General features: G+C 53.6%; 1 protein-coding gene across 1 annotated transcript; it reads right to left on the bottom strand.

The window, feature by feature from the left end:
• Nucleotides 1-27,353, bottom strand: GATAD2A (GATA zinc finger domain containing 2A). The gene is given in 14 exon segments (XM_041409686.1): nucleotides 1-3,987; nucleotides 4,856-5,030; nucleotides 6,325-6,614; nucleotides 8,057-8,303; nucleotides 8,884-8,937; nucleotides 9,544-9,711; nucleotides 10,980-11,087; nucleotides 11,230-11,241; nucleotides 13,541-13,633; nucleotides 14,397-14,525; nucleotides 15,632-15,767; nucleotides 17,570-17,835; nucleotides 23,404-23,454; nucleotides 27,164-27,353. Coding segments are annotated over 12 exon segments (1,800 nt in total). The 5' UTR covers nucleotides 17,827-17,835; nucleotides 23,404-23,454; nucleotides 27,164-27,353; the 3' UTR covers nucleotides 1-3,856.
• Between the last annotated feature and the right edge of the window lie 569 nt (nucleotides 27,354-27,922).

Below are 27,922 nucleotides of genomic sequence, written 5' to 3'. Positions count from 1 at the left end.
TTCCACCGCGGGAATTCTCCCATGAAAATCCGGGATCTTTTTATTTCACAAGTTGCTAAAATCTAAATTACAACGGCGCTTCCTCGTTCTCCGCGGTGCCCTAGAAAATCCCTAAATCCCGGCGGCTCCGAGCGGGAATTTTTATGGCTTTAGGGACCCCCTGGATCCGGAGCCCCCCGGAGCAGCTCATGCAGCGAAGCTCGGGAAGAGCAGGAAAAGGGATCCAGGATCCCGAGGGATCCGTGGGAATGGAAGGGCTGGGGGGTGTTCCCATGGATCCAGGAGATCTCTGGGATTTGGGAATCTCAAAGGGGATCCAGGAGATCTCTGGGATTTGGGAATCTCAAAGGGGATCCAAGAGATCTCTGGGATTCCGGAATTCCAAAGATCTCAGAATTCCAAAACCCCAATGGGTTCAGGAATCCCAAAGGGGATCCAGGAGATCTCTGGGATTTGGGAATCTCAAAGAGGATCCAAGAGATCTCTGGGATTTGGGAATGCCAAATGCCTCAAGGATTTGGGAATTCCAAAGACCTCAGAATTCCAAAACCCCAATGGGTTCAGGAATCCCAAAGGGGATCCAGGAGATCTCTGGGATTTGGGAATCTCAAAGGGGATCCAAGAGATCTCTGGGATTTCAGGATTCCAAAAGCCTCAAGGATTTGGGAATGACAAAGGGGATCAAAGAGATCTCTGGGATTTGGGAATGCCAAAGGGGATTCAGGGGCCTCAGGGATTCCGGAATTCCAAAGGCTCAAAGATTTGGGAATCCCAAAGACCTCAGAATTCCAAAACCCCAAGAGGTTCAGGAATCCCAAAGGGGATCCAAGAGACCTCAGGGACTTGGGAATCCTAAAAGGGATCCAAGAGACTTCAGGGATTTGGGAATCCTAAAAGGGATTCAAGAGCCTCAGGGATTTGGGAATGCCAAAGATCTCAGGGATTTGGGAATCCCAAAATGGATCCAAGGGCCTCAGGGATTTGGGAATGCCAAAGGGGATCCAACCAGAGAATCCCAAATCCCAAAGGGGATCCAGCAGCAGGAATAAAGCCAGGATTTGTTCCCAAATTCCCCCCTCCTCCACCATTCCCAAACATTTCCCTTCCAGGGCAGAATTCCACATTGGGAATTTTCCGTTTTATTGAGTTTTTTTCCCCCCCCATTTTTCCCATTTTTTGTGGGGCTTTTTCCTGGAAAAAGGAGACTGGGAAGAGGTTTGGAAAATCTGTATTAAAGAGTTGGAACAACTTTGAAACCTGAACCATCCCAATCCCAAAAAACCCCCACAGGAACTGGGACTGTGAAGGAAAAACCATCCCAGCATTCCAACGTGGAATCTTTTCCCAGATTGACCCCAAATTTGGCAGAAACGTCGATGGAATAAAACAAATCCTCCAAATTCCCGGCAGCATTCCAAGAACATTCCAGAAAAAAACCCACATCAGAACCAGGCTGGATCCCAGGAGCCACATTCCAGGTGGGAATTTGGAGTTTCAGTCCCATTCCATAAAATATTTTGGATTTTCAGCCTCATTCCAGGTGGGAATTTGGAGTTTCAGCCCCACCCCATAAAATATTTTGGTTTTCCAGCCTCAATCCATGCTGGATTTTCCCTCCCCTTCCAAACAACTCTCCCCCCATCCCCCAAATAATTTTTTTCTGGAATTTATCCTGAATTATCCACCCAAAAAAAAATCGGGATGGAATATTTGGAAGTGTGGGCATAGACACTTCTTTGGATTTTTATTCCAAATCCTTCAATTCCAACATTCCTGATTATTTTAATGAACTAAAATAGGCTGAAATGCCAATTTCCAAGGGAATTCTGCTGGGATCCAGAAAGTTTTGACATTGTTTTTATCCCATTGAATCCTTCTGTGACTCTTCCATTCCCTGTTTTGTTTTTTTTTTTCAGGAATTATCCAAACTCTGGGAATAAACAAACCAGGTTTCTCCAACTCCAAAAAAAAAAAAAAAGGATTTTAATTGGAGGAATTTTGTTGTGGGGTTTTTTTTTTTGGGGGGGAATAAATGAACTTTTTCCAAACGTTGGCATCCATGAGGAAAAAAACCAGGAGAGGAAAATCCCCCCGAACCAACCCCAAAAAATTCCACGTGGGAAAGGAAAGGCAAGTTTTCCATAAAACCAATGGAATTGAAGGAATTCCGCATCGTCCCTCCGGTGGCATTTCCCAATCCAAGCTTGGAATGAAAAGAAAACTCCAAATTCCAAAATTCCAACCCAATTCCCACATCTGAGCTCTTCACATCCCTACGGAAATCACCCCAAAATCCGCATCCGGCTGGGAATTCCGGGGGTTTTTATCCAACAAATCCCAGTTTGGAAAACAAGGTTTTGGGGTTTTTTTTTTTCTAAATTAAATCCCTAAATATGGAAACACCAGGAAAAGTGGGAAAAGGAAGGGGTTTTGTCCCTCGGATCCGAGGGGGATGATCCCAAAGGAATTCTTGGCTTCAGCGATTCCTAAGAAAATAAATCCGGATTTTCCTGAATTTCCCCCCGACACACTCTTTTTTTTTTTTAATATATATAGATCTCTAAATTATATATATTTATAATTTCCCCAAGAAAATTCCCCACATTTCCCAAAGAATTCTCCTCACTGGAATAAGGCCTGGAATTCTGCCCCTTGGATTCGTCTGGAATTCGGGAAGAAGCCCAAGGAAAAAGAGGATGAGAAATCAAAAATGAAACCAAACTGGCCCCTGATGGATTTTGGGTTGAACCTCTGGAATTCCCAAAAAAATGATGGAAAACTCCATCCCAAATGGATACAGGAGCATGCTTGGGATGCCTGGAAGAACTCGAATCACGGAGGGAAGGATTGGGAACGGCCGGAATTCCCGGTGGGAATCGGGAACGGCTCCCAACCCTCCCTGCCTGCATCAGCTTCTGGAATTCCTATACATTTTGGAATAATATCCCTCAAAACAACAACAGAAAAGGAAATAAAAAAAACCAAAAACAAAACAACCCAACCAACCCTCCCAAAGGAAAAAAAATTCCCAAAAAGTTTCGCTTTGGAGTCTCTGGGAACGTCGGGAAGGCCCAAAATTCGCGGGATGAGAAAGAACCAAGGTGGATTTTGTCTCTCAGTAACTGCAAGGTTTGGAAACTACCAACGGTTCCGAAGTCTATTCCAACCAGAATCCAAGGGAAAAAGTGGGAATTTCCCGCAGCAATTCCCACCTCCCAGCCAAGGTTTGGGCGGCAGCCGATCCCGAAGGGCAAAAATCCAAACCAAACTCAGCGGGAACCGAGGATTTGCACTTCTTCCTCTTCGTTGGGATTTTGGGAATCTCGGGATGTGCCACCTGCTTTCCCGGCTGGAAGAGGAGCAGGGAAAAGGAGCAGCCATGAACTCGGCTCACTAAACGCAGGACGGGGCTGGAATTCCTCTCTCCACGCCCCAAAATTCCGGAATTCCGGAGCGTTCCCGGCAAAAAAAAAGTTCGGCGTCGGCGAAGGCAGAGAGGAGTCGCTGAGTCCCATTGGGTTTGTTGTTTTTTTTTTTTTTTTTTTTTTTTTTGTGCTGGTGCCAAAAAAATTTCAAAACTAAATACGGAAAAAGCCAACCAAAAAAAAAAAAAAAAAAAAATTAAGGAATTCTTCCCCCTTTCCCTGCCAGCTTCCATGAAAAATCTGGGAGCCAACGGAGCCGGGCCTCGGCCACCCCGACGCGGTCACTTCTCCCGGCAGGGACGGATGAGGAGTGGTGGTGCTGCATCCTAGAAAGCCTCGGGGCGTTATCCAGCTGGGATTAAAGCAGATTCCACGGAATTGTGGTAGAAAAGAAAAGGATGGCAGAGCCTGGAAAAGTTCTCCCTCGGGAATTATTTCCACGTGGCCGACTGTGGGATGGAGCGGGGCGGGATCATGTCCAGGAGATACTCGCGCTGCCGCTCCACGGCCGAGGCCGACTTGTGCACGGCCAGCGCGGGGCTGACGAAGGGCAGGGCCCCACCTGTGGGAAAAAGGGAATTTTGGGTCATGGAATAGCTCGGGAATGAGGGGAAAATAATGAAAAATTGCATAGGAAAACAGGATTTGAACATGGATTATCCTGGCAAGACCCGGTGCCTTCAGGTTCCAAACTCATCCTGAGAAATGCAAAGTTTTGGATGAAAAATCAGGATTTGAGGCCTCTGGAATTATGGAATGGCTTGGGAATGAGGGAAAATATTGAAAAAACCCATGGAGGATGGATTATCGAGGCCGACTTGTGCACGGCCAGCGCGGGGCTGACGAAGGGCAGGGCCCCACCTGTGGGAAAAAGGGAATTTTGGGTCATGGAATAGCTTGGGAATGAGGGGGAAAAAATGAAAAATTGCATAGGAAAGTAAGATTTAAACATGGATTATCCTGGCAAGACCTGGAAAAAGGGAATTTTGGGTCATGGAATAGCTTGGGAATGAGGGGAAAATAATGAAAAATTGCATAGGAAAGTCAGATTTAAGCATGGATTATCCTGGCAAGACCCGGTTCCAAACTCATCCTGAGAAACGCGCCACCCCACGAAAATCCCCAGCCAAAATTGGGAATTTTGGGCGGTGACGACACCAACTTTCACTTTAAACCTTTGGCATCACCCCACGAAAATTCCCACCCAAAATCTGGGAATTTTGGGCACTGATAACACCAACTTTCACTTTAAACCTTTGGCATCATTCCACAAAAATTCCCAACCAAAACTGGGAATTTTGGGCGGTGACGACACCAACTTTCACTTTAAACCTTTGGCATCACCCCACGAAAATTCCCACCCAAAATCTGGGAATTCTGGGCTGTGATCCCAAGGAGATCTGGGATCCCCAGCTGCCCAGGAGCCGTACCTGTGCTGATGGGGTTTTTCTTCCAGGCGGCGCCGCCCTTGCTGCCGGATCTCTCGGCGTGCTTGCCGGGCCGGCTGCCCAGCGCGGCGCTGGCCGAGGAGCTCTGCAGCTTGGGCGAGGAGCTGAAGGAGTGCAGGACCCCTCGGGAAGCGCCCCGGGACATCTGGCCGGAGCTCTGCGAGGAGCAAAAAGGAAATCTGGGATCTTGCTGAACTGGATGGTCTCTGGGATTGGATGATTGTTAGGCCTGGATGATCTTTGGGATTGGATGATCTCTGGGATTGGATGATTGTTGGGACTGGATGATTGTTGGGCCTGGATGATTGTTGGGCCTGGATGATCTTTGGGATTGGATGATCTTTGGGATTGGATGATCTTTGGGACTGGATGATCTTTGGGACTGGATGATCTTTGGGTTTGGATGATCTCTGGGATTGGATGATCTTTGGGACTGGATGATCTTTGGGACTGGATGATCTTTGGAATTGGATGATTATTGGGATTGGATAATCTCTAGGCCTAGATTCTCTCTGGGATTGGATGATCTTTGGAACTGGATGATTGTTGGGACTGGATGATTGTTGGGCCTGGATGATCTTTGGGCTTGGATGATCTTTGGGATTGGATGATCTTTGGGATTGGATGATCTTTGGAACTGGATGATTGTTGGGACTGGATGATTGTTGGGCCTGGATGATTGTTGGGCCTGGATGATCTTTGGGATTGGATGATCTTTGGGATTGGATGATCTTTGGGACTGGATGATCTTTGGAATTGGATGATTGTTGGAATTGGATAATCTCTAGGCCTGGATGCGCTCTGGGATTGGATGATCTTTGGGACTGGATGATTGTTGGGCCTGGATGATCTTTGGGATTGGATGATTGTTGGAATTGGATAATTTTTGGGATTGGATGTTTTTTAGGATTGGATGATTCTTGGGACTGGATGCTCTCTGGGATTGGATGATTTTTAGGACTGGATGATCCTTGGGCCTGGATGCTCTCTGGGCCTGGCAGATCTCCAGGACTGGACGATCTTCAGATCCTGCTACACCACCCACAACCCACCCACCCTAAACCCAACCCGAGGCCCAAACCCCGCAGGCCACAACCCAACCCTGGGTCACTTTTCCCTGTGGAAAAGGTGGATTTGGGGCGGTCCCTCACCTGCTTGAGCGCGTGGTGCTGCCCCACGGGGTTTTTTAGGATTGGATGATTCTTGGGACTGGATGATTGCTGGGACTGGATGCTCTCTGGGATTGGAGGTTTTTTAGGATTGGATGATTCTTGGGACTGGATGCTCTCTGGGCCTGGCAGATCTCCAGGACTGGACGATCTTCAGATCCTGCTACACCACCCACAACCCACCCACCCTAAACCCAACCCGAGGCCCAAACCCCGCAGGCCACAACCCAACCCTGGGTCACTTTTCCCTGTGGAAAAGGTGGATTTGGGGCGGTCCCTCACCTGCTTGAGCGCGTGGTGCTGCCCCACGGGCTCGGCCTTGGGCTGCCCGGGCGGGGCCGTTTGCTGCAGGATCCTCTGCTCGATCTCCTGCTCCTGCTGCAGGGCCTTGACGAAGGCGGCCTTGAGCCGGTTCGTGTGCTCGGCCTTCAGGGCCTTCTTCTGGTTGGAGGCCATGCAGGTCTCGCACATGATGGTGCCGTTCTTCTCCTCCCGCCAGCGGCACGTGAAGTCCGTGTGGCACTGGGCACACAGGTAGGGCTCCCGGCAGGACACGGCCACCGCCACCTTCCCTGAGGGACAAACATGGCAGGTCAGCCCCAGGGTCACCTTCCCTGAGGACAAACACCTGGGATTGGCCTCCACCACCTTCCCTGAGGGACAAACATGGCGGGTCAGCCCCGGCAAGGCCCTCCATGAGGGACAAACATGGTGAGTTGGTCCCCCAAGGTCACCTTCCCTGGGGGACAAACATGGCAGGTCAGCCTTGCTGCCACCTTCCCTGAGGGACAAACAGCTGGGATTGGCCACCACCACCTTCCCTGAGGGACAAACATGGCGGGTCAGCCCCAGCAAGGCCCTCCATGAGGGACAAACATGGTGAGTTGGTCCCCCAAGGTCACCTTCCCTGGGGGACAAACATGGCAGGTCAGCCTTGCTGCCACCTTCCCTGAGGGACAAACACCTGGGATTGGCCTCCACCACCTTCCCCAGAAGGACAAACATGGTGGGTCAGCCCCAGCATGGCCCTCCATGAGGGACAAACATGGCGGGTCAGCCCCAGTGCGGTTTCAGTGAGGTTTAAATTATTTCTGTGGGGTTTAAATGATTCCTGTCACGTTTAAACCCTGCATTTCTGGAGGTTTAACTGATCCCAGCCATGTTTAACTGATCCCAACAAGGTTTAAGTGATCCCAGCCGGGTTTAACTGATCCCTGTCAGGTTTAATTGATTCTGGCCAGGTTTAACTGATCCCTGTCAGGTTTAACTGATTCTGGCCAGGTTTAAGTGATCCCTGTCAGGTTTAACGGATCCCAGCCAGGTTTAACCAATCCCAGCCAGGTTTAAATGATCCCAGCCAGGTTTAACTGATCCCAGCCAGGTTTAACCGATCCCAGCCAGGTTTAACGGATCCCAGCCAGGTTTAACCAATCCCAGCCAGGTTTAAATGATCCCAACAAGGTTTAACTGATCCCAGCCAGGTTTGACCGATGCCAGCCAGGTTTAACTGATCCCAGCCAGGTTTAAATGATCCCAGCCAGGTTTAACTGATCCCAGCCGGGTTTAACTGATCCCTGTCAGGTTTAATTGATTCTGGCCAGGTTTAACTGATCCCTGTCAGGTTTAACCGATCCCAGCCAGGTTTAACCGATCCCAGCCAGGTTTAAATGATCCCAGCCAGGTTTAACTGATCCCAGCCAGGTTTGCCCGATGCCAGCCAGGTTTAACTGATCCCAGCCGGGTTTGACTGATCCCAGCCAGGTTTAACTGATCCCAGCCGGGTTTAACTGATCCCTGTCAGGTTTAATTGATTCTGGCCAGGTTTAACTGATCCCTGTCAGGTTTAACCGATCCCAGCCAGGTTTAAATGATCCCAGCCAGGTTTAACTGATCCCAGCCGGGTTTAAGTGATCCCTGTCAGGTTTAACCAATCCCAGCCAGGTTTAACCGATCCCAGCCGGGTTTAACCGATCCCAGCCGGGTTTAAGCCGGGCTCTGCCCCTCCCGGGCTCACCTTGGCTCTCCAGCAGGTTCTGCACCACCTCCTCCAGCCCCACCAGGTAGATGAACTCGTTGTTGGCGGCGCTGGGCAGGAAGTTCATCTCGGGCGCGGGCGGTTTGGGCGGGGGGATCTCCAGCAGGGTCTTCTCCAGCTGCTTGCGCAGCGCCAGCTTGGCCGCGGCCTGCCGGCTGCCCGGGGCCTCGCCCGTGCCCCCCAGCGCCGTGCCACCCGCCGGGGCCGCGCCCGAGCAATGGGGTCACTGGGAGCACTGGGAATCAGGAAATGGGATCCTTGGGTATCAGGGGGAGCCCCAGTGCCACCCAGCGCCGTGCCACCGGCCAGGGCAGTGCCAGCCTGGCCCGCGGGCACCGCCGAGCCATTCAGTGATGTGGGGGACGTCTGTGGAGAGACTAGAACGGGATCCATGGGATCACAGGGAATCAGGGAATGGGATCATTGGGAATCAGGGAGTCCCCAGTGCCACCGGCCAGGCCAGTGCCAGCCTGGCCAGCAGGCACCGCTGAGCCCTTCAGCAACGTGGGGGACGCCTGGGGAGAGAGCAATGGGGTCACTGGGAGCACTGTGAGCACTGGGAATCAGGGAGTCCCCAGTGCCACCGGCCAGGCCAGTGCCAGCCTGGCCCGCGGGCACCGCTGAGCCCTTCAGCGATGTGGGGAACGCCTGGGGAGAGAGCAATGGGATCCATGAGATCATTGGATCATTCCCATTCACTGGGAATCAGGGAATGGGATCCATGGGATCACTGGGAATCAGGGAATGGGATCATTGGGAATCAGGGAGTCCCCGGTGCCACCCAGTGCTGTGCCGCCTGCCAGGACAGTGCCAGCCTGGCCCGCGGGCACCGCCGAGCCCTTCAGCGATGTGGGGGACGCCTGGGGAGAGAGGAATGGGGTCACTGGGAGCACTGGGAGCACTGGGAATCAGGGGAGTCCCCACTGGGGCAGTGCCAGCCTGGGGAATGTTGACCAGCAGACTGGCATTGGCCATTCCCACCATTCCCAGCCCATTCCCAGCGGGAATGCTCACCTGGGGGATGTTACTGTTGCTCATTCCCATCATTCCCAGCCCATTCCCAATGGGAATTCCCAGGAATTCTGGGAATGCTCAATGCTCACCTGCAGGATGGGATGTTGACCATTGGCCATTCCCACCATTCCCACCCCACTCCCAGTGGGAATTCCCGGTGGGAACACTCACCTGGGAGATGTTGATGTTGCTCATTCCCACCCTTCCCAGCCCATTCCCAGTAGGAATTCCCACAGGAACGCTCACCTGGGGGATGCTATTGTTGCTCATTCCCACCATTCCCAGCCCATTCCCAGCGGGAATTCCCGCGGGAAGCTCAGCTGGGGGATGTTGACCATTGGCCATTCCCACCATTCCCAGGGGGAATTCCCAGCAGGAAGGCTCACCTGGGGGATGTTGACCATTGGCCATTCCCAGGCAATTCCCAGCGGGAATTCCCACAGGAAGCTCACCTGGGGGATGTTGACCAGCAGGCTGGCGTTGGGCACGTTGGCCACGCGGATCAGGCCCTGCTGGATGATGCGCTGGCCCTGGATCTGCACCGAGGGCACCGAGGCGCGCGGCGCCAGCAGCAGCGGGGGCGGGCCCGTGCTCGAGTGCTGCCGGATGGTGTGGATTTGCTGGGAAAACATGGAAAAGGGGGTGGGAAAACGTGGAAAAGGGGGTGGGGAAATGTGGGAAAGGGGGTTGGGAAAACACAGAAAAAGGGTTAGGAAAATGTGGAAAAGGGGTTGGGGAAATGTGGGAAAGGGGTTGGGGAAATGGGGAAAAGGGGTTGGGAAAATGTGGAAAAGGGGTTGGGAAAACGTGGAAAAGGGGGTGGGGAAATGTGGAAAAGGGGGTTGGGAAAACACAGAAAAAGGGGTTGGGAAAACGTGGAAAAGGGTGGGGAAAATGTGGAAAAGGGGGTGGGAAATGTGGAAAAGGGGTTGGGAAATGTGGGAAAGGGGTCGGGAAAATGTGGAAAAGGGGGTGGGAAAACGTGGAAAAGGGGTTGGGAAAAGTGGGAAAGGAGGTGGGGAAACGTGGAAAAGGGGTGGGAAAACGTGGGAAAGGGGTTGGGGAAATGTGGAAAAGGGGTTGGGAAAACGTGGAAAAGGGGTTGGGAATTGTGGGAAAGGGGTTGGGGAAATGTGGAAAAGGGGTTGGGAAAACACAGAAAAGGGGGAGGGAAAACGCGGAAAAGGGGGTGGGAAAACACAGAAAAAGGGGTTGGGATTCAATGGAAAAAGGGGTTGGGATTCAATGGAAAAAGGGGTTGGGAATCCATGGAAAAGGGGGTTGGGAAAACACAGAAAAGGAGGTCGGGAATCCATGGAAAAGTGGGGATCAAAAGGCACAAAGGCAAGGAAAGCATGGAATAACAACCAGGATGTTTTTCCCTTTCCCTCCAAACCACGGGACAAGAGACCCTCTGAGCATTCCAACCCCAGATTCCCAAGTTTTTGAGTGGATTTCTTGGGAAAACACGGAAAAGGGGGTTGGGAATCCAGGGAAAAGGCATTGGGAAAACACAGAAAAGTGGGAATCAAAAGGCACAAAGGCAAGGAAAGCATGGAATAACAACCAGGATGTTTTTCCCTTTCCTTCCAGCCCCAAACTCCCAAATTTCTGAGTGGGATAGAAAGGATAACTAGAGGGAAAACCATGGAAAAGCAGGAATTGCCTCCCACCCTTTCTTCCAAAAAAAACCCAAAAAACAGGTTGGGAAAGCTGGGAATGGGATAAAAATGGGGGAAATGGTAAAAACGGGAGGGGAAAACCAAATTAACCCCAAAAATCCCGTTTTTATGGGAACACACACCACGGGATGCTCAAACCAACCAGAGGAGAAAAATCCCAATTTTTTTTCCATGGAATGGGAAGGGGAAAAGCAGGAGAAGCTCACCTGGGCCCCTCGGACCAGGGGGGGCATCACGATCTGGGGGCTCTGCTTGGAGGCGGCCGCTTGGCCCCCCCGGAGCAGCGGGGGAGGGATCCCAGTGCCCGGAATGCGAATGGGGGGAAAATGGGGGAAAAAGGGATGGGAAAGGTGGGAATGGGGGGAAAATGGGGGAAAAAGGGATGGGAAAGGTGGGAATGGGGGAAAAAAGGGATGGGAAAGGTGGGAATGGTGGGATCCTGGTGCCTGGAATGCAGCTGGAGGAGGGCTGGAAAATGGGAAAAGAGTCAGAATGGCACGGGGAGGGGGGAAATGGGGGGGAAATGGGGAAAATGGGAAGGGGGAAATGGTAAAAATAGCAGGGAAATGGGATGGGAAAGCTGGAATGGGGTAAAAACGGGGGGAAAAGTGTTGGCAATTGTGATAATGGGGAATGGAAATGTTGGGATTTGTGGGAATGGGATAAAAATGGAGGGAAAAGGAGTTGGGAAAGCTGGGAAAAGGGTAAAAATGGGGGGGAAAGGGGGAGAAAATGGTTGGGAAAGCTGGAAATGGGATAAAGATGGGGGAAATGGGGAAAAAAAAGTGTTGGGAATTGTGGGAATGGGGAATGGAAGTGTTGGGATCTGTGGAGGAAAAGGAAAAACAGGGAAAAAGAGAGGAGAGAAGAAAAACATTGGGAAAAATCCTGGGAGAGAAATCAGGAGGAAGGAAAAGCTCCAGAAGAAATCACGGCAAAGGAAAAGGAAAAAGAAAGGAAAAGATCTGGGAAAAAAATCCTGGAAAAGGGAAAGGAAAAGCAGGAAAAGAAAAGGGGAGAAAAAGTTCTGGAAAAATCATGGAGGAGGAAGAGGAATGAGGAGAGAGGAGTTTGGAAAAGCTGCTGCCTGAGGATTCCCGGGATTCCAATCCTCAAATTCCCTCCTGGTGCTGGGCTGGGATATTCCCAAAATTCCAAATTTTCCTCTGCATCCCAATCCTGGCATTTCCCCTTTCCCAGCCCCTGGAATCAGGGATCTCCCCCTTCCCCAGGATTTGGGAAGTTGGGAATTCTATCCCATTCCCAGGGAATCCCTCAGCTCCTCCCTCTGGAAAACCCAAATCCAGGTTAATTCACCCAAAATTCCAGAGGAATTGTTAGGACAAACAGGATTTTTGGGATTAAGTCCAAAATTCCCTGAAGGTTTTCCAGTTCCTCTGGAAGTGATTCTAAAGGTAAAGATTCCCACACATCTGGATTTGGGAATGGCTCCTAAAGGAGAGCAAATCCCTCCCTTTCCTGGAATTCTGGGGTTTTCCAAACCCTTGTCCAAGGAAAATCCCTTATGCTGGAGCAGTTTGGGAATTTATCCCAGGAAAAAAAAAATGCAGGAATGTTCTAATCCCAAAGGATTCCTGGGGTGATTGACAGCTGTCCATTCTGGGATTCTGGGAATCTCCTTCCCTGAGGATTCCCAGATTTATTTCAGCCTGGAATTGGATCATTCCAAGCCTGAATCCTGGGATTCCCTCACAGAAAGTCCTGGGATTCCCTCACAGAAACTCCTGGAATTCCCTCAGCAATTCCAGAGAGAATCCTGGGATTCCCTCACAGAAAATCTTGGGATTCCCTCACAGAAAATCCTGGGATTCCCTCCTAGAAAATCCTGGGATTCCCTCAGCAATTCCAGAGAGAATCCCAGGATTCCTTCAAGGAAAATCCCAGGATTCCCTCAGCAATTCCAGAGAGATTCCCTCACAGAAAATCCCAGCATCCCTTCAGCAATTCCAGAGAAAATCCTGGCATTCCTTCAGCAATTCCAGAGAGAATCCCAGGATTCCTTCAAGGAAAATCCCAGGATTCCCTCAGCAATTCCAGAGAGATTCCCTCACAGAAAATCCCAGGATCCCCTCAGCAATTCCAGAGAAAATCCTGGAATTTCCTCAGCAATTCCAGAGAGAATCCTGGAATTCCTTCAGCAATTCCAGAGAGAATCCCCAGGATTCCCTCCCAGAAAATCCTGGAATGCCCTCAGCAATTCCAGAGAGAATCCCTCACAGAAAATCCCAGGATCTCCTCAGCAATTCCAGAGAGAATCCTGGAATTCCTTCAGCAATTCCAGAGAGAATCCCAGGATTCCCTCCCAGAAAATCCTGGAATTCCCTCAGCAATTCCAGAGAGAATCCCCGGATTCCCTCCCAAAAAATCCTGGAATGCCCTCAGCAATTCCAGAGAGAATCCCTCACAGAAAATCCCAGGATCTCCTCAGCAATTCCAGAGAGAATCCTGACATTCCTTCAGCAATTCCAGAAAGAATCCCGGGATTTCCTCCCAGAAAATCCTGGAATTCCCTCAGCAATTCCAGAGAGAATCCCGGGATTCCCTCCCAGAAAATCCCAGGATTCCTGAGCAGTCCCAGAGCGAATTCCCTGTTTTCCACAGGAATTCCTGGCTCAGCACTCCCACCCCACCTTTCCCCATCCCGTTATCCCTACACCCGTGGGAGCAGGGCAATGCTGGCAGCTTTTCCCGGGATTTCCCGGCTTTTCCCGGGCTTTTTTCCCGGTTTTTCCCGGCTCCCACTGACCTGGAGGGAAGTTTTCCCAGCGGGAACAGCCTGAGGGCCCCGCACCAAGGGCGGGGGCGTGGCCGCAGCGCTTCCAGAGGGGCCCGAGGAAAGCTGGAAAAGGAAAAAGTGGAAAGAGAGCAGCGGGAAAAGTGGGAAAGCGGGAATGGAGAGAGCGGGAGCGCACGCCGAGAGTCCGGGGTCAGCCGGCGGGAATTGCAGAGGGAAAATCCTTGGGATTGGTGGGGAAATCCTTGGGAATTCACAGGAGAATCCTTGGGAATTCACAGGAGGATCCATGGGAATTGGAGGGAAAATCCATGGGAATTGGAGGGAAAATCCTTGGGAATTCACAGGAGAATCCTTGGGATTGGCAGGAAAATCCTCAGGGATTTAGGGGAAAATCCTTGGGAATTGGAGGGAAAAATCCTTGGGAATTGGTGAGAAAATCCTTGGGAATTGACAGGAAAATCAGTGGGAATTTGCAGAGAAATCTTTGGGATTGGCGGGAAAATCCTTGAGAATTCACAGGAAAATCCTTGGGAATTAGTGGAATAATCAGTGGGAATTAGCAGAAAAATCCTTGTGAATTCCTGGAAAATCTCTGGGAATTCACAGGAAAATCCTTGGGAATTAGTGGCATAATCAGTGGGAATTAGCAGGAAAATCCTTGGGAATTCCCAGGAAAATCCTTCGGAATTGGTGGGAAAATCCTTGAGAATTGGCAGGAAAATTCCTTCGGAATTCACAGGATAATCCTTGGGAATTGGTGGGAAAAATGTTGGGAAAGGGCAGAAAAATCCTTGGGAATTCCTGGCAAATCAGGATTTTCCCTAGAAAAGAGCTGGGAATTCCTGGAAAAAGGGGATTTTCCTACCTTGGGCGCCTGCGTCTCCTTCTGGCTCTGGCTCTGCCGGAGCTTCTTGAGCAGCACCAGCTTGGCCTCCTCCAGCCTCAGCTCCTCCTGCAGCTGCTTGATCAGGCGCTCCCGCTGCTCCGGGCTCCGCTGCAACGCCAGGAAGTGCCGGGAGATCCCAGGGAAAACCCAGGAAATCCCAGGGAAAGCCCGGGGAAACCCCAGGAAATCCCAGGGAAAGCCCAGAGAAAGCCCAGGAAATCCCAGGGAAAGCCCAGGGAAAGCCCGGGAAAGCCCAGGGAAAGCCCAGGGAAATCCCGGGAAAGCCCAGGGAACGGGAAAGCCCAGGGAAAGCCCAGGAAATCCCAGGGAAAGCCCAGGAAAAGCCCAGGAAAAGCCCAGGGAAAGCCCAGGGAAAGCCCAGGGAAAGTGCAGGGAAAGCGCAGGGAAAGCCCAGGAAAAGCCCAGGGAAAGCCCGGGAAAATCCCAGGGAAAGCCCGGGAAAATCCCAGAAAAAACCCAAGAAAATCCCAGGAAAATCCCAGGTTATTCCAACCCAATCCCAGTTAACCCTGACCCAATCCTGGTTCATCCTGACTCAATCCCAGTTACCCCTGACCAGTCCCAGTCCATCCCAGTTAACCCTGACCAGTCCCAGTCCATCCCAGTTAACCCTTTAACCCTGACCCAATCCTGGTTCATCCTGACTCAATCCCAGTTACCCCTGACCAGTCCCAGTCCATCCCAGTTAACCCTGACCAGTCCCAGTCCATCCCAGTTACCCCTGACCCAATCCCAGTTAACCCTGACCCAATCCCAGTTACCCCTGACCAGTCCCAGTCCATCCCATCCTGACTCAATCCCAGTTAACCCTGACCAGCCCCAGTCCATCCCAATTACCCCTGACCCAATCCCAGTTACCCCTGCCCAGTCCCAGTCCATCCCAGCACTCACCAGCAGCCCCTCGGCGCCGGGCTCGGGCAGGGCGAGCCGGGCCAATCCCGGGTTATTCCAACCCAATCCCAGTTTATCCTAACCCAATCCCAGTTAACCCTGACCCAATCCCAGTTACCCCTGACCCAATCCCAGTTACCCCTGCCCAGTCCCAGTCCATCCCAGCACTCACCAGCAGCCCCTCGGCGCCGGGCTCGCGCAGGGCGAGCCGGGCCAATCCTGGGTTATTCCAACCCAATCCCAGTTAACCCTGACCCAATCCCAGTTACCCCTGACCAGTCCCAGTCCATCCCAGCACTCACCAGCAGCCCCTCGGCGCCGGGCTCGGGCAGGGCGAGCCGGGCCAGCCCCAGCCCGTTGACGCGGGGGCTCGAGGGCTCGTTGTCCGACAGCACGATCACGTCCGGGGAGGGAACGCGCCGCTCCCGCCGGCACTCCCTGGGGAACGGAGGGACAAGGCCGGGAATGGGGCAGGGCACGGCGAGGAATCACGGGAAAACGGGGAGAAAAGCCGGGAGAACGGGGAGAAAATCCCAGGAAAAGAGGGTCAGGGCAGGGGAAGGAAACCCGGGAAAACCGGGAGAAAATCCCGGGAGAACGGGGAGAAAATCCCGGGAAAATGGGGAGAAAAGCCGGGAGAACAGGGAGAAAAACTCGGGAAAATGGGGAGAAAAACCCAGGAAAATGGGGAGAAAATCCCGGGAAAACAGGGAGAAAATCCCGGGAAAATGGGAGAAAATCCTGGGAGAACGGGGAGAAAAACCAGGGAAAATGGGGAGAAAATCCCAGGAAAACAGGGAGAAAAGCCGGGAGAACGGGGAGAAAATCCCGGGAAAACGGGGAGAAAATCCCGGGAAAAGAGGGTCAGGGCAGGGGAAGGAAACCCAGGAAAATGGGGAGAAAATCCCAGGAAAAAGGGGTCAGGGCAGGGGGAGGAAGCTGGAATAACGGGGAGAAAATCCTGGGAAAATGGGGAGAAAATCCTGGGAAAATGGGGAGCAAATCCTGGGAAAACAGGGAGAAAATCCCAGGAAAACGGGGAGCAAATCCCAGGGAAATAGGGTCAGGACAAGGGCAGCATGGGGAGAAAATCCTGGGAAAATCCTGGGAAAATGGGGAGCAAATCCTGGGAAAACAGGGAGAAAATCCCAGGAAAACGGGAAGAAAATCCTGGGAAAATGGGGAGAAAATCCTGGGAAAATGGGGTCTGTGCAAGGGCAGCATTCCCGGGAAAACGGGGAGCAAATCCCAGGGAAATAGGGTCAGGACAAGGGCAGCAAACTGGGAAAATGGGGAGCAATTCCTGGGAAAATGGAGAGCAAATCCTGGGAAATGGTCACTCTGGGAGCAGCCTTTCCAACAGTTTTCCCAACCCTTTTCCTGCCCTTTTTCCATCCACTTTTCCAGCCCTTTTCCAGACCCTTTTCCAGTTTGTTTTCCAAGGCTTTTCCAGCCCCCCAGGGAATTCCACGGCTGGGAAAAGGGCCCAAGGTGGGAATTTCAGGAATGGGAAAATTCCAAAGGGTTGGGAATGCCCTCTAGAGGGCACAGTGAGCCTGGAAAACCCCAAATCCAGGGAAACCCCAAATCCAGGGAAACCCCAAATCCAAGGAATTCCCAAATGCAGGGAAACTCCAAATCCAGGGAAACTCCAAATCCAAGGAATTCCCAAATCCAAGGAAACCCCAAACCCAGGGAATCCCCAAATCCAGGGAAACCCCAAATCCAGGGAATCCCTAAATCCAGGGAAACCCCAAATCCAAGGAATTCCCAAATCCAGGAAATACCCAAATCCAAGGAAACCCAAAACCCAGGGAATCCCCAAATCCAGGGAATCCCCAAATCCAGGCATTTCCCTCTGGAAGTGGCACAGGTGGAGAATTCCCAAATATTCCCTGGAGCTGGAAAACTGGGATTGACTGGCTTGGGAATGAGAACTTCCCAAGTCCCAAACTCCTTTTCCTGCTGGAATTCCAGGGATTCCATTGGCAGCTCCAAGGAAATGGGGCTGGGATGGGGTTTGGATCAGAACTGCCCCTGGAACGGGATGAGCTTCCACAGCATTCCCGGGATTCTCTGCCCAACTTTTCCACCATCCCAAAGGAAAAACCGGGAATGTGGCACCAAAAAAACTCAACTCCAACTCCACCCCGAGCCTCCTCCCAATAAAAACCGGGATGAGAAGGGATCCAAACCCTTCGCCAAGGCCAAGAATTCCCGGAATTCCAAGGAATCCTCACCCTTTGGATGTGCTCATGTCCACGGGCTCGTCCCCTGCTGCCGGCAGCTCCACTTTGATGGTGGCTTTGACTTCCCCACTTTTCAGCATTCCCGGCATTTTCCCGGCTCCGGGATCCGCTTTGATCTTCATGTCCCCCTCGGAGCCGAGCTCGGATCCCAGAATTCCTTTGTCCATCCTGAGTTTTTTACTGTCGGGCTCCGAGTCCCGCTCCAGGGCGCGCTTCTGGCTGCGGGTGCGGCATGAGTCCTCACTCATGGTGAGGGGCTGCGGGAGGCCACCAAAGGGTTAAAAACAGCGGGGAAATGGACCGGGAAAGGGTTAAAAACAGCGGGAATGGAGGGGGGGAAAACCACCCTGGGAAAGGGCTAAAAACAGCGGGAATTGAGGGAAAAATCGCGGGGAAAATATCCCGGGAAAGGGTTAAAAACAGCGGGGAAATGAACCAGGAAAGGGATAAAAACAGTGGGAATGGAGGAGGAAAAATACCCTGGGAAAGGGTTAAAAACAGCTGGAAAACAGAACTGAGCAAGGGTAAAAAACACCAGGAATGGAGAGGGGAAAATACCCTGGGAAAGGGTTAAAAACAGCAGGAATTGAGGGAAAAATCGCGGGGAAAATATCCCGGGAAAGGGTTAAAAACATCGGGAACAGCGTGGGGTAAAAAACACCAGGAATGGAGGGGGGGGAATATCCTGGGAAAGGGTTAAAAACACCGGGAATGGAGGAAAAAATCATCCCGGGAAAGGGTTAAAAACACCGGGAATGGTGGGGGGGAAAATATCCCGGGAAAGGGTTAAAAACAGCAGGAACAGCAGGGGGAAAAAAATACCGGGAAAGGGTTAAAAACACCGGGAACGGCCGGGAAAGGGTTAAAAACACCGGGGGGAAAAAATCCCAAGAAAGGGTTAAAAATAGCGGGAATGGAGGAAAAAGTCATGGGAGAAAATAAACCGGGGATGGGGGGGGAATATCCCGGGAAAGGGTTAAAAATACCGGGAAAATATCCTGGGAAAAGGTTAAAAACGTTGGGAATGGCAGGAAAAATCATGGAGAAAGGGGGGAAATATCCTGGGAAAGGGAGACATCAAAGGGTTAAAAAATCCTGGGAAAGGAGGGGGGGAAATCCCGGGAAAAGGGGGGAAAAAAATCCCGGGAAAAGGGGGGGGGAAAAAATTCCCGGGAAAAGTAAAAATTCCCGGGAAAAGATCCCGGGAATGGGGAGAGAACAGGGAGGGAAAAATACTGGGAAAGGGGCTGGAAAATCCCGGGAAAAGGGAGACACGAAGGGGTTAAAAATCCCGGGATTTGGGGATGGAATTCCTGCATTTCCAAGCAGGAAAAAGTCTGGGAAGAGCGACTCAGGAAGGGCTGGGAAAGGGAGGGAAAATCCCTGGAAAAGGGAGGGGAAAAACCCTGGAAAAACCTTGGAAAAGGGGATGGAAAATCCCTGGAAAAGGGAGGGGAAAACCCTGGAAAAACCTTGGAAAATGGAGGGAAAAAATCCTGGAAAATGGGTTGGAAAAACCCTGGAAAAGGAAGGGAAAAACCTTGGAAAAACCTTGGAAAAGGGAGGGGAAAAAACCCTGGAAAAGGGGCTGGAAAATCCTTGGAAAAGGGAGGAAAAAAACTCTGGAAAAGGGAGGGAAAAATCCCTGGAAAAGGGAGGGGGAAATCCTGGAAAAGGGGCTGGAAAAACCCTGGAAAAGGGAGAGGAAAACCCTGGAAAAGGGAGGGGAAAACCATGGGAAAACCCTGGAAAAGGGGCTGAAAAAAAGATGGAAAATGTTTGGGAAAGGGGCTGGAAAATCCCTGGAAAAGGGAGGGGAAAACTCTGGAAAAGAGTTAGAAAAGGGAATGGAAAAGAGTTGGGAAATGGATGGAAAATCCCTGGAAAAGGGAATTCCCGGAGTTTTTCCTCTCCCAGGAGAATTCCAGCCCAGGACAGGAAAAGGGAGAAAAAACGGGAAAAAAATTCCTCCAAAATCCCAGGAAAAGCTTTGGAAAAAGAGGATTTGAAGGATTTTCCAGGAATGGGAATGGGGTTGGGTTTGGAGGGAAATTCCCAAATAAAATCCTGATGAAAATTCCAATAAAATTCCAAAGGAAAAGGAGAAACTTGGGCTGAAAAATTCCATCTTTTCCCATATCCTGGAATTCCTCCCCGAGTTTTTCCCACCCAGCTCCGGGAATTTTGGGAGCCAAAAATTCCAACAACCAAAATTTCAGGAACAGAAAATTCCCAGAGATGGAAAAGTGGGATTCCAACATTTCCAAATGTTTTTCCATGGATTTGCTGCTCCTGAGGATTCCCAGGAGGAATTCCTGGATACCCCATCCGAAAATTCCTGGGAAATTCCTTTTTCTGGGAATATTTTTCTGAGATTTCCCAGGAAAATCCATGGGAATTCCGAGCTGAACGACTCCAATCCTTGGATGTGGAAATTCCCAAACTTTCCTTTGGGAATTCAGCTCCAATCCCAAATTTTCCACCCCCAAAAAATTCGGGATCCCAACAGGTGGAAAAGCCCCGCTCCCGCTTTTCCCGGGATTTTGGGATTGGGAATTCCCGGGAAAAGAGAGGGGGGAGGGGAATCCCCGGCTCCCGCTGGAATTCCCGAGCCGGCATTCCAAGGGTTAAGCGCTGCCATTTCCGCGCCATTCCCGAGAAATCTCCGGGAACAAAATGGCAGCGCTTAACCCTTGGAATGCCGGTCGGGGATCGGGAATTCCCGCCGGGAATCCCGGGCTGGCTCCGCTCCCCGCGGGACCTCCCCGCCCCCGCCCCCGCCCGGATTTATCCCGGCATTCCCGAATTTCCCGGGAGTCATTCCCGGGCTGGGAATTCCCTGAAATTCCCGGGATTCCCTGCCCTGGGATCCCCCTTTGATTCCCGGGATTCCCACCGGGATTTATCCTGGTTTTCCCGAACTTCCTGGGAATCATTCCCGAGCTGGGAATTCCATGAAATTCCCGGGATTCCCAGGAGGATTTATCCCGATTTTCCCAAACTTTGATTCCCAGGATTCCCAGCAAATTTATCCTGCTTTTCCCAAATTTCCTGGGAATCATTCCCGGGCTGGGAATTCCATGAAATTCCTGGGATTCCCAGTAGGATTAATCCTGCCTTTCCCAAACTTTGATTCCCGGGATTCCCAGCAGGATTTATCCCGATTTTCCCAAATTTCCTGGGAGTCATTTCCAGGCTGGGAATTCCCTTAAATTCCCAGGATTCCCGAATTTCCCGGGAGTTATTCCTGAGCTGGGAATTCCCTGAAATTCCCGGGATTCCCTGCCCTGGGATCCCCCTTTGATTCCCGGGATTCCCACCGGGATTTATCCTGGTTTTCCCCAACTTCCTGGGAATCATTCCCGAGCAGGGAATTCCATGAAATTCCTGAGATTCCCAGCAAGATTTATCCCGATTTTCCCAAACTTCCCAGGAGTCATTCCCAGGCTGGGAATTCCCTGAAATTCCCAGGGTTCCCACCAGGATTTATCCCGATTTTCCCACCCCGGGTCATTCCCGGATTATCTAGGACTGAGAATTCCCAGAATCAAAGCCAGGAAAATTCCTGAAAAATTCCACTTTTCCCACGGGAATTATTCCCAAATTGTTCCCATCTGGAACATTCAGGATACAAAGACTGAGATTTCTGAGCTGGAATTTTTTTGGGAATGCAGAGGAAATCGAGGAGCAGAATTCCCAACTTTTCCTGGGATTTTCCAAGTGAATCCTCCCGTTATTAATTAATCATTAATTAATCATTAATTAATTTTTTCTCCATTGTTGATTTTCCATTCCAAATTCCTCCTTTAAGGGGAAAAATTCCAAGATTTATTTGTTGGGAAGAACTGGAAACATTCCCTGGTTAATTTAAATATTCATATGATCATTCACATATTCATGAGTTAATTTAAATATCCCCGAATATATTTGAATATTAATGAGGAAATGCAATCGGATCTTTCCCAATTAATTCCTCATTAAGGAGGGAATTTCCATCCTTAAATATTCCCGTTTTCCAGCTGGGAATGGGGAAATTCCAGGCTGGGAATTCCTTGGAATTGGGATTCCAGAGATTCCAGCTGGGAATTCCCTCCCCAGCGGGACCACCCAGGAGAAAAGTGGGAAAAGCAGCAGGAACATCGGAATTCCCAAGGAGTTTTCTTATTCATCCACCCAAATTCCTGAATCCTTCAAAAAAGAATTTCCCAGGAATGCTGGAGCCAGAGGATCCCGGGACAATCCCGGGACAATCCCGGCCCTTTCCTTGTCCCGGGAATTCCAGAGCCAGAGGATCCCGGGACAATCCCACTCCTATCCCAGGACAATCTCGTTCCTGTCCCGGGACAATCCCGGCCTTCTCCCAGGACAATCCTTTCCCTTTTCCAGGAATTCCAGAGCCAAAGGATCTGGGACAACCCCTTCCCTATCCCGGCCCTTTCCCAGGAATTCCAGAGCCAGAGGATCCCAGGACAATCCCACTCCTATCCCAGGACAATCCCATTCCTATCCCGGGACAATTGCGTCCTTTTCCCAGGACAATCCTTTCCATTTTCCCAGGAATTCCAGAGCCAGAGGATCCTGGGACAATCCCAGGGGAGAGGGGAGGCCCTGCCCAGGTGAGCACCCACACACGGGAGCCCCACAGGTGAGACAGGGACAGGACAGGTGGGACAGGGACAGGTGGGACCTGCACAGGTGAGACCAGGACAGGTGAGACCTGCACAGGTGGGACAGGTGGGACACACAGGTGAGACCAGGACAGGTGGGACAGGTGGGACACACAGGCGACATCTCCGGCGGGCAGGTGAGAACCCAGCAGGTGAGAGCTGAGCAGGTGAGAACCTGTCCAGGTAAAAACTGTGGGGGTGAGGGGGGAGAACCGGGACAGGTGAGACCAGGACAGGTGAGACCAGGAGAGGTGGGACCAGGAGCAGGTGGGACACACAGGCGACATCTCCGGCGGGCAGGTGAGAACCCAGCAGGTGAGAGCTGAGCAGGTGAGAACCTGTCCAGGTAAAAACTGTGGGGGTGAGGGGGGAGAACCGGGACAGGCGAGACCAGGACAGGTGAGACCAGACCAGGACAGGTGAGACCAGATCAGGAGAGGTGAGACCAGATCAGGACAGGTGAGACCGGGACAGGACAGGTGAGACTGGGACAGGTGAGACCAGGACAGGTGGGACCAGACCAGGACAGGTGAGACCGGGACAGGACAGGTGAGACCAGGAGAGGTGGGACCAGACCGGAACAGGTGAGACTGGGACAGGTGGGACCAGACGGGGACAGGTGAGAGCTGCCCTGGTGAGACCAGGACAGGTGAGATCGTGACAGTGGGACCAGACTGGGACAGGTGGGACCAGACCGGGACAGGTGAGAGCTGCACGGGACAGGGGAGCGCTGACACAGGTGAGCACCTACAATGGAGAACACCTGCCCAGGTGAGCTCAGCCCAGGTGAGCCCAGCCATGCCTCCTCCCTGAGCACTCCTGGCTCCAAATCCTTCCTAAATTCCCAATTCCCCAAAATCCCAAACTCCCAAAATCCCCCAAATCCCAACCCCCCAAATCCCCAAAATCCCATCCCTGCTCCAGTCCCGCAGGACAACCCCAGCAGGAATTCCAGGAGCTCTGGATCCTCTGGAATTCCTAAATCCCTTGGAAAATCCAGGAGATTTCCTCAGGAATCGGCTCAAATCCCTCGGGATTTTGGGAATTCACGGGGATTTTTGGGAAAGCTCCTCTCCAGCTGTTCCAGGAGAAGATTCCAGGCAGAGATTCCCCATCCCATCAAATTCCCAGGAATTCCCAGGAACTGCCGGCTCCTACCTGTCAGGGAAGTTCATGGGGTCCTGTGGGGATGAGCCAGAGCTGAGGATCCTGCGGGAACAGAGAGAGAGGGGTGAGAATTCCAGGAATTCCGGGAATTCCCACGTTCCTGAGGGAAACAGCCAGGATGGGGAATGCTGGAACAGAGCTGGGGTTTGGGAATGCTGGGATTTAGGAATGATGGGATTTGGGAATGCTGGGGTTTGGGAATGCTGGCACAGAGCTGGGATTTGGGAATGCTGGGGTTTGGGAATGCTGGCACAGAGCTGGGATTTGGGAATCCCAGAGCAACAGTTCCACCATGAAAATCGGGAATATCAGCACGGCACAGCCCCGGGAATTGGGAATCCCAAAGTACAACACAATGCTGGGAGTTAGGATTTGGGAATTCTGATTCATCCCACGAATTTTCCAGGCACTGAAATCCATGGAATGCCCAGATTTCTCTCCATTCCCAGTTTCCAGGTGAGACTGGCCCAGGACAGGTGAGACCGGGACAGGACTTCCCAGATTTCTCTCGATTTCCCTCCATTCCCAGTTTCCATCCATGGAATTCCCAGATTTCCTGTCATTCCCAGTTTCCATCCATGGAAGGCCCAGATTTCCTGTCATTCCCAGATTTCTCTCCTATTCCCAGTTTCCATCCACGGAATTCCCAGATTTCCCTCCATTCCCGGTTTTCCTGGGCCTGGATTCTTCAGCCATTCCCAGGTTTTCCCGGCTGCTCCGGCCCCGTGATCCCGGGAATTCCAGGGGGAATTAGCGGAGCTCACCCGGAGCTGTTCGTGGTTAAGAGGATCTGGGAAAATCCCAGAAAATCCTTTGGAATTCGGAGCTGCCCCGGCTGCTTTCCCAAAGTTTGGGAAGCTCTGAGGATCCAGGAGAGCTGGAATTCCTCAGATTTCACTGGGAATTCCTGGAATTCTGGAATTCCAGCTATGTTAGAGCTCGGGATTCTTGGGAAGAAGCCCCCGGATGGATCAGGTGGGGAAAATCCTGGAAAAGTTTGGGATCTGTGGGAAAAACTGGAGAGGGAGCAGCAGGGAATTCCCAGGGCAGCCTGGAAAAACCTGGGAATGTTCCTGCCTGATCCCTGAGCTCCTTCCCATCCCAGAATTCCATGAATCCATGGGAAAAGAGGGATTTATTTCCTTTCAGGGTTCACCTCTGGCTTTAGAATTCCATCAGCAACATCCCTGCTTTGGATCTGGAATTTTGGGATTTGAAACATTCCCAGAACACCCCAACTTCCAGCATTCCCAACTTTCCAGCACTCTCAACTTTCCAGCATTCCCAACTTCCAGCCCCTTTCCTGCTGATCCAAGGCTGCTTCCAATCCCTTTCCCAAAATCCCAGGCAGATCCCAGCCCCTTTCCAAAATTCCCAGGCACATTCCAGCCCCTTCCTGCTGATCCCTAGCAGCTTTCAGCCCCTTGCCCAAAATCCAAGGGATTTTGCCACTTCCCTCTCTTTTCCCAAAACCCCCGGCAGATTCCAGCCCCTCTCCTGCTGATCCCAGCACGATCCCAGCCCTTTTCCCAAAATCCACAGCAGATCCTAGTCTTTTTCCCACTGATCCCAGCCCTTCCCTGCTGATCCCAGACCAATCCCAGGCCAATCCCAGCCCCTTCCCACTGATCCCAGGCTGATCCCAGCCCCTTTCCCTAAATCCACAGCATTCCTGCTGATCCCAGCCCCTTCCCACTGCTCCCAGGCTGATCCCAGCCCTGTCCCGCTGCTCCCAGGCTGATTCCAGCCCTTCCCTACTGATCCCAGCCCTGTCCCGCTGCTCCCAGGCCAATCCCAGGCTGATCCCAGCCCTCTCCCACTGATCCCAGGCTGATCCCAGACCGATCCCAGCCCTTTCCCACTGCTCCCAGCCCGATCCCAGCCCTGTCCCGCTGCTCCCAGGCCGGCTCCAGGCGCTGCCATCCCGGATTCCCAAAGGCCTCTCTCTCGCTGTCACTTCCTGTGCCTCTCCCAGCTCCGGTTCCCGGCAGGACAGGACGGAGCAGCCCCGGAGCCCAGAGCTGGGACTGGAGCATTCCCGGGATCTGGGACAGCTCTGAATTCCAGCTGGGATTGGAGCATTCCCGGCATTTGGGACAGCTCTGAATTCCAGCCCGAGCAAGGCAGCGAAATCCCGGACAAGCCCAAGGAAAACCGAGCGGCGGGCTGGGAAAATCCTGGAAAAGCAGCCGGGAACCTCTCGGGATGTGAACCCAGCTCCGATCCCGAGTGAGGCATTCCCGGCTGGAATTCTCTGCCCATTTCCCCGTGTGGGGCCACAATCCCAGGTGTCTCAATTCCCGGGTGTCCCCAGGAAAAGAGAGAGGAGATGCTGGGGAAAAGCCGGGATGTGAATCCCGACCTCGCATCCCGCAGGATCCCAGCGGGAACGATCCCAGCGGGAAGGATTCATCAGGAAGGATCCCAGCGGGAACGATCCCAGCGGGAAGGATTCATCAGGAAGGATCCCAGCGGGAACGATCCCATCCTGGCAGGATCCCACCCCACCCCATCCCATCCCATCCCATCCCGGGAGCCGTTCCCGGCTGGAATTCCGCAATTCCCGCTTTCCCTCTGCCCACCGTGTGCTGTGTGGGGCCGGGATTATCCCGCATCCCCCCGGACCCCCGGGATCCCCCCGGGGCAGTGCATCCCGGTGCCAATCTCGGTGCTGATCCCGGTGCCAATCCCCATCCCTCTGCCAATCCCTGTCCCGGTGCTGATCCCGATCCCGGTGCGGATCCCGGTGCCAGTCCCAATCCCAGTCCCGGTGCCCATCCCGGTCCCGGTTCCAATCCCCATCCCGGTGCCAATCCCGGTGCCCATCCCGGTCCCGGTGCCAATCCCCATCCCGGTGCCAATCCCGGTGCCCATCCCGGTCCCGGTGCCAATCCCGGTGCCCATCCCGGTCCCGGTGCCAATCCCCATCCCGGTGCCGGTGCTGATCCCCATCCCGGTGCCAATCCCCATCCCGGTGCGGATGCCAGCGCCGATCCCGATCCCGGGCAGCGCATCCCGGTGCCGGTGCCGGTGCCATTGCCGGTGCCCCGGGCGCAGGAAGGGCGGCCGGGGACTCTTATTGTGACACGGCCCGGCCCGGCCGCACGGCCCGGCCGCGGCCACCGCGGGCTCCGGCACCGGGGGCACCGGGGGGCACCGGCCACGGCGACAGCGGGGGGGATCGCGGCTTTGCACAGCGGGGATTGACCCCCGGGGACACCGGGGAGGGTCGCGGTGACCGGGGGGTGAGCGGGGGGTGAGCACGGAGTGACCGGGGGGGTTTCGGGGGGTCCCCGTGTCCCCCCGTGTTCCTCCGTGTCCCCGGTGCGGAGCGCGGAGGGGAGCGGGCACGGAGCGCTCGGGGCGGCGGCGGAGGAGGAAGAGGAGGAGGAGGAGGAGAAGGAGGAGGAAGAGGAGGAAGAGGAAGCAGCCCGGCGGAAAGCCCGCAGCAACTTTCCCAAACAAAAGCCGGCGGCGCCCCGGGGCGCTGGGCGGGCGGCGGAGCTGGGGCTCCCGGGGGGGCGAGCCCCGGGATCCCGGAGCGGCCCCGGTGCCGCGGGCTCGGGGCTCAGGGGCGGCCGGGGCCGGAGCCGCGGCCAGCGGGACTTTGCACTTTCCGGGCTGCCCGCACGGCCAGGAAATGCCGGAACTTCCCCGGCAGCTCTCCCGCATCCCGGCCTCCGTTCTCCCAAAATCCCGGCGGTGCCGTCGCTCCGGTACCGGAGCCAATAAACGCCGGGAGAACTTTTACCGGGAGAACTCGCAGGGCGCCGCTCCGGTAGCTCCGCGCCGCATCCGCAGCGAGCCCGCCCCGCGCTCCCGGCTCCGCTCCGCTCTCCCCGCGCCGGCCCCGCCGCTCTCCCGCTTGTTGCGGGGCTTTCCCGGTGGCTCCCGTGGCCGCCGCGGCTCCCGGTGCCGATAATGCGCTCCTCACACATGGAGTCGCGGCGGCACCGGCAGAGCATGCGCGGGGCGGGGCGGCCGAGCGGCGGGGCCGGCGGAGGGGACAGCGTGGGGACAGCGGTGAGACAGCGTGGGGACAGCGGGGGATAGCGTGAGGACAGCGAGGGGACAGCGAGGGGACAGCGGGGGGACAGCACCGGGAGCGCTCCGGGTCGCTCCGGGCCGGGCCCCTCGCGGCGCTGCGGCCGCCGCCGCTTCCGGGCGCGGCGCGGGGGGAGCCGCGCTTGTGTCGCGGGCCCCCATTGGCCGCGGGGGTCGCGCGGATGATGAGAGGAGAGCCCTGATTGGCTGGGGCGGCGGGCGGGGGGCGCGCGGGCAGCGCCGCGCTGGGAGAGGCCACGTGGAGAGAGAGAGAGGGGACAGAGGGGACAGAGACAGGGGAGAGAGGGGGGACAGAGAGAGGAGAGAGGGGACAGAGACAGGGGACAGAGAGAGGACAGAGGGGACAGAGAGAGGGGACAGAGAGGGGACAGAGTGAGGGGAGAGAGAGGAGAGAGAGGACAGGGAGAGGGGACAGAGAGGGGACAGAGAAGGGACAGAGAAGGGA

The sequence above is a fragment of the Onychostruthus taczanowskii genome, unplaced genomic scaffold, assembly GCF_017590055.1.
Source record: "Onychostruthus taczanowskii isolate IOZ18803 unplaced genomic scaffold, ASM1759005v1 scaffold307, whole genome shotgun sequence".
NCBI lineage: Eukaryota > Metazoa > Chordata > Aves > Passeriformes > Passeridae > Onychostruthus > Onychostruthus taczanowskii.
The sequence above is the reverse complement of the archived record's forward strand: the minus strand, read 5'-3'. Positions and strand labels throughout refer to the sequence as shown.